General features: G+C 35.8%; 1 protein-coding gene across 1 annotated transcript in view; it reads left to right on the forward strand.

Annotated features, from left to right (window-relative positions):
- LOC127634515 (methionine synthase reductase-like) overlaps positions 1 to 3902 on the forward strand; it is a 43767-nt gene extending 39865 nt beyond the window's left edge. Inside the window, exon 15 of the mRNA XM_052114111.1 lies at positions 58 to 3902. Coding sequence (XP_051970071.1) covers positions 58 to 202 — 145 coding nt within the window. The 3' untranslated portion in view covers positions 203 to 3902. The remainder of the gene's footprint in view (positions 1 to 57) is intronic.
- The last annotated feature ends 9673 nt before the right edge of the window (positions 3903 to 13575 follow it).

A 13575-nucleotide genomic window follows, 5' to 3' on the forward strand; every position in this document is an offset into this window, starting at 1 on the left:
GACCACGCCCCCATGCCACACTCACCAATAATGAAACAATATCTCATGATTTTACAGGGACGGAAAGAACATGGCAAAGGATGTGAATGACACTCTACTGGAGATCATAGGGAATGAACTTCAGCTGGATAAACTGGAAGCTATGAAGACAGTAGCAGGACTTCGTGAGGAGAAGCGATATCTACAGGACATCTGGAGCTGAGAGCACACACACACACACACACACACACACACACACACACACGTTGGTGCAGCTATCATTATGAGGACTCTCCATAGACATAATGATTTTTATACTGTACGAACTATAGATTCTATCCCCTATCCCTAAACCTAACCCTCACAAAGTTTTTTCTACATTTTCAATAAAACTTTATTTAGTATGTTTTTTTTTTTTTTTTAAGCAATTTGAATTATGGGGACTCTAGAAATGTCCTCATAAACCACATTTATAGTAATACCCTTGTAATTACCAGTTTGTAACCTAAAAAAACTCCTTGTAAACCACTTAAACCCACACACACACACACAAATAGCATCATTTTCACAGACACAGATGTGCCAGCTACTTTTCTGCCGTTTGATTTAATATGTGCACCACAGATACCATTGAGTTATAACTGAACACATTAACTAACAGCTTTTCAACTGGAAAAAAAAGTTTAAAAGTCTCAAGGGTATTCACATTCTTTCAAGTATTTTAAAGGCTTTTAGAGAATGATCTGAGTGTACTGTCAAACATACTGAGATTAGCTGTGCTTAGTCAAAATGTTTTATTGCTCATTTATGTCATTATTAAATGGAGCCCTTCGTCACCATTTCATTCTTTTATAGACTTATTAGTATGGTTCAAATACAGTTTTCAGTTAAAAAAATGTAAAAGTAAAATATACATATTAATGCATAAGGCAGGAGTCGGTTTACCAAACTGCACAGACTGAAGCACCGCCTGCTAGATGCAAGAAAAAGAAACGTGACAGACTGGATGAGAAAAATGTCAGAAGCTGCCAAATTAAAGATTATCTTCAGCATTTCTTTTTTTCAATTCCAACAGTTTTTACTAAGTGCAGAGGATACTCAAACATCCCCCCCTCCCCAAAACCTTTTGTTTTTTATGTTTAAAATTCATCTCAGTTATACACAGCAATTCTGCCATTTTACAGAGTTGTATTGTGCATTGTAAAACCCAATATTTTATCAGGTCTATAAAGTAAACATTTTAATTGTGTATATACCTCTATATCTGTACTAAAGAGGAAAAAATAAAAGGCATACAAAAGAAAAATGATTGGTAGATGGGGCAGTGGTGGCTCAGCGGTTAAGGCTCTGGGTTACTGATCAGAAGGTCGTGGGTTCAAGCCCCAACACCACCAAGACACCACTGTTGGGCCCTTGAGCAAGGCCCTTGAACCTATCTGCTCCAGGGGCGCCGTATCATGGCTGACCCTGCACTCTGACCCCAGCTTAGCTGGGATATGTGAAAAATAAATAATTTCACCATGTATATGCAGAAATGTATGTATAATGTGTGACAATTGGTCAAATTGGTCAAATTAGATGTATAAAATAACTCTTGCTCTAGGGTTCGTCCTGGTACCAAAATTTCAGTTGTTGATACCAATTCCAGTAAACCGAGATTAAGTGAGTTTTTGGCAGGTTGTGTGATCCTTAAAGGAATAGTTCACCCAAAATTGAAAATTCACTCATCATTTACTCACCTTCATGTCATCCCAGATGTGTATGGCTTTCTTCTGTAGAACACAAATGTAAGATTTTTTGACAAATATTTCAGCGCTGTAGGACCATACAATGCAAATGAATGGTAATCAGGCCTTTTCAAGCTTCAAAAAGCCCATACATGCAGCATAAAAGTAACCCATATGACCCCAGTGATTAAATATATGCAATATAATATGTGAAGCAATATAATATGTGTGGATGAGAAACAGATCAATATTTAAATACTTTTCTTTAACCATAAATCTCCACTTTCACTTTTAGAATATGAAGTGAAAGTGATAGTGGAGATTTATAGTAAAAAACACTTCAATATTGATCTGTTTATCAGAGTAATATGGATTACTTTTATGCTGCCTTAATTAGCTTTTTGAACCTTCAAAGATCTGGTCACCATTCACTTGCTTTGAAAGGACATGCAGAGCTGAGATATTCTTCTAAATATCCCTTTAATTTGTCAGACCCTGTAACACCAGCATTAGACTACTGAAATGACTGAAATGAGTCTTCATCTCATGTGAATATGCATGAATTTAAACAAACTGTTTTTCAAAAGTTCTATTCATTTCTTTATGTGGAAAACTTAATGAGGGAAAGATTACAGTGTACACCTGTAAAAATGTATCAAGTAATTATTCAAATAAACTGTCAGAAATTAAAATAAAGAAAAAACAAATGACAAACAAAAGAACAAGTTATAAAAATGATGGACATTGCCAGGGAGAGATCTGATATTTTAACACGTTTTTTTCTTTTGTCCTGATTGTTTACATTCAATGCAAACTCAGACAGTTAGAATTTATGTGACAGTTTTGCAAGAAGGACATTTTGAACTCTTCACATGCATCACTGCATATAAGCATTTGAGCGATCCAAAGCAGCTGCTTGTTAGCACTGAGCACCAAATTGACTTGGAACTACTCTGTACTACTAATTCAATAAAGCTGCATTATGTAATTTCTATGCCACTAGTGCCACCGAACGGAATTGCAAAAAGAAATGTTTGTTTTCAAACAGCTTTTTGAACACTCCACTTGTCAGTGGTTGATCGAACAAACAGATAATACTGCCCCCAACTCATGCCATTGCTTGAGTCAATGTTATTATGTCAGTATTGACGGGTCGCTCAAAACAATCAGTGGAATTTTTATAGCTCCACAGAGACACAGTGTTTACAGTTTCTAGAAAATTAACCTACAAATGGCCTACAGTTGCCTCTGCATATTATGATGGGATGAGAGAAAGTATTTTAACACAGAAAAAGTTACATCAGCTTTAAAAACTGGCAGTGTTTTTTTATTTTATTTTAGCACCAACTTTGTACCCAAAGTACCCATATTTTTATAAGTGGACCTCAAGGAACATTATAAAATAAAAATCTAATTCACGACACCTTTTTAAACATTTTTTTAAACCACTCTATGGCTAAATATCACTATCTGCGATATTTCAGCTTTTCTTTATTCCCATACCTGGTGGTATTATTCATCATCTTTATGACTTTTCTTTCCATGCGTCTCAGACTACTCTTGTCTCAAGTGTTATTGCATAAAGAACAGACGTAATACTTTTCTGCTCTGTCCGTGTTCTTGATGTCTGGTAAACACTGATTGTGCACGAGGACTCTTGAAGGCGATGATTCATGTCAACATTCCAGAGGGTCAGAAGGCTAATGAGACAGTGTAATCATGAATAAATAATTATAGTATCCGTCACCCCAGGAGGTTATGGAATGGTTATGAACACAAACCCTTAAAGAGATAAAAATTCTCATAATTTACCTCCATTTTGTTTCAAACTCTTATGATATTCATCCGTGGAATAAAAGTAGATGTAAGGCAAAATGACAGTCTCAGTCGCTCTTCACATTCATTGTTGAGTGAAAAAAAAAAAAGATGCAATGTAAGTGAATGGTGACTGAGACTTTCATTCTGCTTAACATCTTATTTTGTGCTGCATGGTAGAAAAAATGTCATCAACAAAGAGTGATTACATTATGACAAAAATGTATCTTGGTGAACTATCTCAAATCAGTCATGAACATCAAAATGTATAAAAAATTGTAAATGTTGTTCTGTTGCTGAGTGTTCTCATGCTTTGAGTATGAGAAGTGATTCGGGATGGTTGTGACTTTATTAGTTCTAACTGCGGTGCTTAAAATGTAAAATATGCACTAGAAATTTAATGTGCACAATAAAATCTTTGATTAGAAGCAGTGAATGATGGTTATAAAAGAAGCACAACAAGGATTAATTGGAAACAAGATCCCAAAACTGATCCTAGATGCATATCCTGCGAAAATACCATGGCCCAAAATGTATTTGTATTTGTACATTTAAGATGCACCTAAGAAATTATGCAAGACCTAACTTCACTTTTCTTAGCCATTTTTGCAGTAATTTTCAACCAACTGTTCCCAAGGTGATTTTTATTGGATGCATGACGTTAGCTCCCCATTAAGTTCACATAGATGTCCTAGCAGAGAAACCTCAGATGTAGTTCATCACATTAAATATAGACATGTTCCTCTAAGTTTAACAACCACACAGTGTCCAAATCCTTTCTTAATTTGTAACCATTGTTTAATGATTTAAAACGAACAAATTTGTGAATGATTTAGCTTGAAAAATATGCTTGTGCTATCTTTAAAATAATTTCCACTTGAGTGTGGCTCGAGGGCTCTTTGTGTCCAGTATTCTCGGCTATAGTATTAATTCTATAAAACTATATTATATAGTGTAGTAAAAGTCAAATCCTCTGCAAAGTTTACTATAGCAAACCCTTTAAAAAAATAGGCAAACAGGCAAAAAAAGAATAAGATGATATAGAATCATCAAATTTCTGTCTTCCTTTAATTATTCTACCCCATGATCCTCTTTGCTTGTTTACCAGTATTATTTGCATCTCTGCTGGGGAAAGACTGCACTGCAAAGGCACATAAATAAATCCCATAATGAATGTGCTGCATTAATGATGGGTTTACTTCTAAATTAGATCCTCTTAATTAAAAAGGTTCAAGGTGCCTTTATAACAGGGGTGCAAAGAAGTGAAATGATAATGTGAATATATCAGGAAGGCCACAACTTGCAGTGCTGTGGTGGTTATGATAGATCTCCCTCTTAAGAATGGCTTAAATGAAGCAGAAAGATGCTTGCCGGGGGTAATGATTATTATTGGAGTTTGTATCATGGCAAGGTGATGTCCATGATAGTTGACTGTCCATAAGAAATTATTCTGTTAGGTTTGACATTTTACGAGGAAAAATACTAACTTAAAGTATAACAAGTGCTGAAAAATGTCTTGATGGTCTCCATACCGAAAAAAAGAAAGAAGAGTTATAGGCAACCCAACAATTCTAATTACAAATATGCTTTTCACCATTCACATACTATTCAAAACAGCAGTCAAAGGTTACCAGTTTAACCCCTCTAAATAATAGCCTCCAACTCAAACAAAGGAGCTACTGTGATCTTAATTATATTAAATCACATAGCCAATAAATGGTTTCATTTGCAGGTATGGTATTTTCTTGATTAGAAGATTTACATTTACATTTACATTTATGCATTTGGCAGACGCTTTTATCCAAAGCGACTTACAGTGCAATTATTACAGGGACAATCCCCCCCGGAACAACCTGGAGTTAAGTGCCTTGCTCAAGGACACAATGGTGGTGGCCATGGGGTTAGAACCTCTGACCTTCTGATTAACAGCCCTGTGCTTTAACCACTACGCCACCACCACTCATCGATGCACTATAGCATGTGTTTTTGCAGGGTTTTGGAGAAACATATAAAATATTATAGGACAGTTAACTGATGTCCTCTAATGGGATTGTACAAGTGTCATTCCAAAAGTGCTGATATTTAGTATAACAACACTGGGACGCTTCAGTGTTCGTATCATATCTGTACAGCCTGTGCGATGTTCAACGACAAACAGCGGTTGATCCTGCTTTGGCTTCGTTTGGACATGTTTTCATTAGCGAAGCAAAAATAGACAAAATAACTGGCCATATTTTGTCTAAAATGTAAATTACGCAATATTTACTTCATGTTCAGACTTTTTATTTTTTTATTTTTCTCAATATTGCAATTGTGGTGTCCTACTGATATCAGTACGACCTCGTACCTACAGATGAATTAGAGCCATGCTGATGTTCAGTACAACAGCACTCTTGTTTGTGTTATAATGCTTAAATGATGCAATACCATGAAAAAAAATAAACTGTTATTATTGCATCTGTTTGACTTTCCCCTCCCCCCAGCAGATTCATACTAATGTATGTGTTTTAAAACACAGAACATAGAAACATGTACTGACTGGTTAATGCTGCTCATAAAAGGCAAATAAGCTGAAAGCAAATTGGCCCATTTTAAATAATTCTTAGTGTATGAAATGTAAAACCCATCCATCTCAGGTACTGCAGTATAAAAAGGGCGATAGGGGAGTCAATTAGTCCTCATAATTACTAAAAGGCCTTCAGTACAAAGCTAATTGATTTTCCATCTAATGAATGCACTGGTAATGATCCTGAAATGGGGTTGTTGGCTTTCGATAAGGAACTGCATCGATTATGCAGTCTTTGCTATTCTGGTGCTTGAATTGAAGTGCATAATATAATTTCTCTTACAATGTGACTATTTAAATTATTATTATGAGGAAATCTGTAATCCTGTGGGGCAGGTTGAAAGTGATACTTGGAGACTCATTTATGCAGCGGCTGTAGTTGAATCTGGTAAGGACACCACTGTGACATATAAACCTTTATTGGTAGACTTTAATTACAGAAATTATCTGTACAACACAACAGTCTGTTCTTTGCTACCTGGCCCAGCTTGAAATGATGTGCTGATTTAGTGCATTTTATGATTCAGTTTGCTTCTCAAATGTGAGACTAAGACAACAACCGCCCACTCAGACAAGAAGTACTGACTGACATGTAAACTGGCCAATCATCGTTAAGAAGTTGCATATGATCCAGGCAATGAGATTGGAATTTTGGATGTAATTACCTCGATTGCTTTAGAGACCGATGGTTCGTAGGTGTGTAGTTGTCTTGTTGAGGAGATTTATTAGAATATTGACATGGACATTTGTGAAAGGAGAAGTAAAACAGCCTCAGCTGGCATCAGCACTTCAACAGCAAGATGCGGCACAGATGTCCTGTATATTTGTTTGTTAATCTAACATATTGGGAAGTCTGGTATTCTCACTTTGTGGTCATGCATTTGTTTTATAATATAATTTGTGGATGTTTTGTTGGTTGGCTTCTAATAGGAATAACTGCTTGGTGTCATAGCTCTGGATTTGTAGGTTTTATACATATAGCCTATGTGTTCAATAAGTTCTATTACAAATGATAATAGCATAGAGCAGTTTTATTTAGGAGGATTGTGGATGATTGATGATCTGAAATTTTTTCAATCCAACTAATTTTATGCTCGGGCAAACATTTTATGTTTTGTTTTCTTTAACAAGCAACATTGAAAGATTTTTACTTCATTTAAAAATGGACTCCTTGCCAATGTACCTTTTAAACATATTTTAAAGTGTATTCCGTGTATTATGATGCATACATGGATGTTTCTTGGCTAAGCCCCGGATGTCCACTGATCCTAGAGGTCAGTGGACACTGGTTGAAGTCATTAAACCTCATTTTTTAACCACTCCACAGATTTATTATTAGCAAACTATAGTTTTGGCAAGTTGTTTAGAACATTTACTTTGTGCATGACATGAGTCTTTTTTCCAATTTTTTTTATAGATGATTGTTTCACTTTTAATTGACTATATCACAATTCCAGTGGGTCAGAAGTTTACATACACTAAGTTAACTGTGCCTTTAAGCAGCTTGGAATATTCCAGAAAATTATGTAAAGCCTTTAGACAATTAGCCAATTAGCTTCTGATAAGTGGTGTACTGAATTAGTGGACCTTGTGGACCTCCACAAATCTGGTTCATCCTTGGGAGCAATTTCCAAAATGCTTGAAGGTACCATGTTCATCTGTACAAACAATAGTACGCAAGTATAAACACCATGGGACCACGCATCCATCATACCGCTCAGGAAGGAGACGCATTCTGACTCCTAGAGATGAATGTAGTTTGGTGCAAAAAGTGCAAATCAATCCCAGAACAACATCAAAGGACCTTGTGAAGATGCTGGAGGAAACAGGTAGACAACTATCTATATCCACAGTAAAACGAGTCCTATATCAACATAACCTGAAAGGCTGCTCAGCAAAGAAGAAACCACTGCTCCAAAACTGCCATAAAAAAGACTACAGTTTGCAAGTGCACATGAGGACAAAGATCTTACTTTTTGAGAAATGCCCTCTGGTCTGATGAAACATAAATTGAGCTGTTTGGCCATAATGACCATTATTTTGTTTGGAGGAAAAAAGGTAAGGCTTGCAAGCTGAAGAACACCATCCCAACCGTGAAGCATGGGGGTGGCAGCATCATATTGTGGGTGTGCTTTGCAGGAGGGACTGTTGCACTTCACAAAATAGATGGCATCATGAGGAAGGAAAATTATGTGGATATATTGAAGCAACATCTCAAGACATCAGCCAGGAAGTTAAAGCTTGTCACAAATGGGTCTTCCAAATGTTCAACAACCTCAAGAATACCTCCAAAGTTGTGGAAAAATGTCTTAAGGACAGCAAAGTCAAGGTATTGTAGTGGCCATCACAAAGCCCTGACCTCAATCCGATAGAAAATTTGTAGGCAGAACTGAAAAAGCATGTGCGAGCAAGGAGGCCTACAAACCTGACTCCGTTACACCAGTTCTGTCTGGAGGAATGGCCCAAAATTCCAGCAAATGATTGTGAGAAGCTCGTGGAAGGCTACCCAAAAAGTTTGACCAAAGTTATACAATTTAAAGGCATTGCTACCAAATACTAACAAAGTGTATGTAAACTTCTGACCCACTAGGAATGTGATGAAAGAAATAAAAGCTGAAATAAATAATTACTCTACTATTATTCTGACATTTCAGATTCTTAAAGTAGTGATCCTAACTGACTTAAGACAGGACGTTTTTTCTAAGATTAAATGTCATGAAATGTGAAAAACTGAGTTTAAATGCATTAGGCTAAGGTGTATGTAAACTTCAACTGTATTTTAAGGTAACTACCTATTAACAAATTAAAAATTATTACTGCAGCATTTTTATGTTCTTTTTCTGTTAATATTACAGACATTTTTTACAGTTTGATATGCTATATCTAATGCAATGACATTTATGCTTTTTTTTTTTAAAAGTATGGATTAAGTGTCCAAATACTTTTTTTTAGGTCACACAACGTCTTAAATATATTTTCATATACATATACAAAAATATAATATAGCCTTTATACTCATTATTTCAAAGCCTACTAAATAGTCTCTATGAAAGACAATACAGGCTCCAGTTGTAAAACTACCAGTCATTTTTTCCCTTAAATATCAGATTACCTACAAAATGATGAGCATGGGTATAATAAATTCTGTCTTTTGTCAACTTGCACTTGTGCAGGCAGTGTTGTGGCTTGTATTGAATTGGAACAGGCACCATGCTCAACTCTAATGCACTGGCTCTACTGCACATGCATGTAAGGAACACATTATTCCTGCCCCAGCACTGTGGCACTCCATCAGTGGTGCTGTGATTTATGACACAGAGCCTTTCCATTTGGCTTTAATCCTGCTATTTACTTGCAGGTTTGCACACAGCTGCAGGTTTTCTTCTTATCTGACACATATTCTGACCAATCCATGTGAGCTGGGACCAACCATCTCCCCCACACATCCACTGGATTGACATGTGAAGTCTGCAGAGTGTGGCTCTGCATAATATTGGCATCCTTCTCTATGCATTTAATGTCTTTAATGATATGAATGTGAGGAGACTAAAAGAGAAAAACATCCTCTTCTTGGGAGACAGACCATGGATGGAGACTGGAAATTCTAATTAGAGAAGTTTTTTAATTAGTTGTTGATTCTTGAGTCTTATGCCCAGAGGCAAGAGACTAGTAACACACCAAGGAATATTTTAAATATATATAAAATGTGTTACATTACATCATTATAGTTTTCTAAATGGGTTACACAAGTGCATGAAGGGCCAAATAAATAATTATACATTGTTGATTGTTTGTAGATAGTTATATTGGTTTTGTCTCTTGGCAGTATTGGTCCGTAATAATGGAACAGTTGTATTATATAAAAGGGAAGTCCCAATATGTATCAGAATTTTGAGGCTGTTTTCACTCTTGGTTAGATTCTGATCCAGAGTTCGACTGTACTCCCTCCCCCTGTGGCAGCTAGTAAACATTTACAGTGTACTTTTGGGTCCGAACTGCAGTACGTTTGCATCAACTAATGTAGGTGCCACCGTGAGCAGTAGGTGCAGCTCTAAAACTGCCATCTGCCAGTTTCACTGTTATTGAAGTATATTGGTATTGTTATTTGTATAAAGGTAAAATTGTGCCTAAATTACTTGCATGTACAGAGTAAGATTTGTGAAAGCATAAATCAAATTGCAAGCATAAAAATAAATTGCATGCACACAACATTTGGAAAAGGTGTAAATCAAGTTGCAAGCATAAGAAAAGAAATTAATAGCAATACTTTAACATTTTGCATAAGTTTAATTCATGTGTTGTGAATCTGTAATTTCATATTAACACAAAGTAAATTAGGTGTATATTCTTCTGACTTACACTTTTGGCACTGTTTTGTGCCTAAACATGGCCAAAAACATTGCAAACCTGCAATCAGCGATATGCAAGCAAAAAAGGGTTTCAAGAACAGCAATACAGATAGACTGCATAGAATCAGTCTGTATGTGTAAAATAAACTACTGCAAACATGTAAATGACTTGTGTTTGTGGCATAAATATTTTCCAGAAATAATCCGATATACACAATAACGTGACAGACCGATTGTTCTTCATATAGCTCAGCTTCGTTCCTCTGGGTATCTCTCCTCTATTAAATATTAAACTGAAATATTAATACACACTCTCAATCTGGTGTTCAAATGTTTCATCTTCTTGCTCTTCAATATTTTAATTATATTTAATTATATTTTAATTGCTTTCAATTATCATTGGCATGGCAAATGGGTGGATGGATGGATGGATGTATGGAACTTGCTATTATAAGTGAACTTATTCTAAAAACAAAATGATATAAGTAAATCTGTTCACAGAGTTTTGTTTTATATGGCTTACTTTATTAAATTGTTTTCTAGCATGAGTTCTGTGATACCAACTACTTCCATCTATTCACCAAAATGCCTTCCCAATGATAATTAATAGTAAATATTATTAAATTGTTCATGTTTTAATATTTCAGTTGAATATTTAATAGAGGAGAGATACCCATAGGAATGACGCTGAGCCATATGAAGAAGAAGCTGTCTGTCTGTTGTTAAACCAATCAGAGTAAACTGGTCAAGGAAAACCTCAGTTGATTGGTTACTAGAAGCAGGTAGACCTGCATTCCCCCTCGCACTTGCAAAACTCTTTTCAGTTAGAAATTTGTGCCATAAGTGTGAGCGCAACAAAAGAGATTACAGAACAGTGTGTATCAGATTATTTCTGGAAAATATTTATGCCAGAAACACAAGCCATTTACACATTTGCAGTAGTTTTTTTTACACATACAGACTGATTCTACACGGTCAATCTGTTTTGCTGTTCATGACACAATTTCTTTGTTTGCATATCGCTGATTCCAGGTTTGGCCACGTTTAGGCGCAAAACTGCAATCTGTAAACTAGACCAACGTTTTCAAGTGGACCTCGATGGGGTCAAACTGATCTCACAGTGAAATCGGAAACAGTAGTTTGACATATGGGAACACGTGAGCTCCATTTTCCAGGTGAAATATCCACAGAGGGGCGTGAATTGTTTTCAGCTGTACAGGATGTAACAGTGAAGAGGAATGCATATTTTATAAACTGTACCCAACAACCCATCTGTGGAGTAAAAATGTAATGTAAGAGGGGAAATACAACCTTAAATGCTATCACTTCCTGGTTTCACTTCCAAACCCAGGACTCAACACGCTTCCAGTGGTGCAACAAGGGAAGGTAAACATGCTTGAGCTGATGCAAAAATGTCTGATAGGAGATGCCGCGTGTCAGTAAGTCAGCATAATGTGGTCAATCCTAGGGATCCATGTGATCATGTTGATACTGTTCGGTGGTCTGCAAAATGCTTTCATGCCAACCAAATTAACTGAATGCTGACATCTAACGGACACCATAAGACATGCTGTTGATCTAAGAGGATTCTAGGAAAACTACGTGTATATTTTTTTAACATATTCATTCAAACAGTGGATGTATGGAATGTAGGGTGCTAAATATGTTTAGATAAGTCAAGACAACTCAAAGGTACCCACATTCACAATAGCTTGAGATAAAGCAAAAGAAAAAAGGTTACAGGGAGATTAGGCCTTCCTGCTCTCCACTTCACTGTTAAATCTGGCTATAAAGCATTTTCCCAAGAAGTGTGTAAAATAGTCTCTGGTTCAAACCCACAGCATCAAATTAAGGCTATAAGTCCTTGTACTCTCTGGGCAGGTGATGATAACGCTTTAATTGCTGACGTTCAGAATAGCCCTGCTTTCCCACTTTGGAATGATATCAGCTCCGTCATTATTCATTGGTCACCATTCAGTCAAAATAAGATGGATTGGCCAATCATTCCCTCATGCAAGGACACTGTCATCTCATCGAGTGAGGTCAAATTAAATCACCGGAGGACAATGAAAGGTAGAAATCTGGTCCTGAGTATAAAAACGATTTCTTGTGCATAAGCAGTGCTCGATTTCCCAGTGCAAATAAGGCATCACCAGCTATAAGCAATCTGTATGATATACCATAACCACCAAATCTTGAATATTTGGTTACATTCTCGGTATGACAGTCCTCTCAAATACTGGTATCATTAAATCATATATTATATGACTTGTGTTGGTTGAAATAAATTTGCAATTTTACAATTTTTCACTTTCTCTCAGAGGACAAGCTGCCCTACATAATAAGAAGTATAATTTACATCTGACTGATTTTCTCTTTCTGCAGGTTAAATCAGTCACTGCAAAATGAAATAAAATGTAGGCCTCCAACTTCTAACTTCACTTTACACTGAAAATATTCTTCATATAAATTACTTCATATTGAGTTTTCACCTCACTGGTTCCTCTTCTCCAGTATAATTTAAGAAAAATACATATTCATTTATCAACTGTGTGCGCATGTCTGTTACATTTGTAACACCTCCTCCATAGTTTATTCAAGAAAGATTATAAAAACAATTGTTTTCTGTCAGTTTTATTCCTTTTTAAGCAATATCCTTATTTGACCATGTTTTTGGGAAGTGTATTTCCATTTTGGACATATAAAATATTATTAAATGTACATTTAGTTAATAAATGATAGATAGATAGATAGATAGATAGATAGATAGATAGATAGATAGATAGATAGATAGAGTTAATTAGTTAGTTAGTTCGTTGTGGAGTGAATGGGATGAGATGGACCACACATTTAGTTCCCCTAATTAAGAACTTCAGCCTGTGTGAGGCAGTCTGAAAGGCCAAAGAATAAGAAAATAACTTTATAAAGTGTAATTGTTCATAGAGTGATTGTTTTATTATTATTTACATAGTTAGAAATGTCATTTGAAATGGAAGTACTTTATCCTTGACATTAAGGTTAAACACTTGCTTCTACACTAGGATTGGTGCAAGGGGGCACTTCGGCTCTTGACTTCTGGAAGAGCTATACATTATTGTAAAATTGGACAGATTTATTTATGTTATTACATTAGCTAAGA

The sequence above is a fragment of the Xyrauchen texanus genome, chromosome 41, assembly GCF_025860055.1.
Source record: "Xyrauchen texanus isolate HMW12.3.18 chromosome 41, RBS_HiC_50CHRs, whole genome shotgun sequence".
Classification (NCBI taxonomy): Eukaryota; Metazoa; Chordata; class Actinopteri; order Cypriniformes; family Catostomidae; genus Xyrauchen; species Xyrauchen texanus.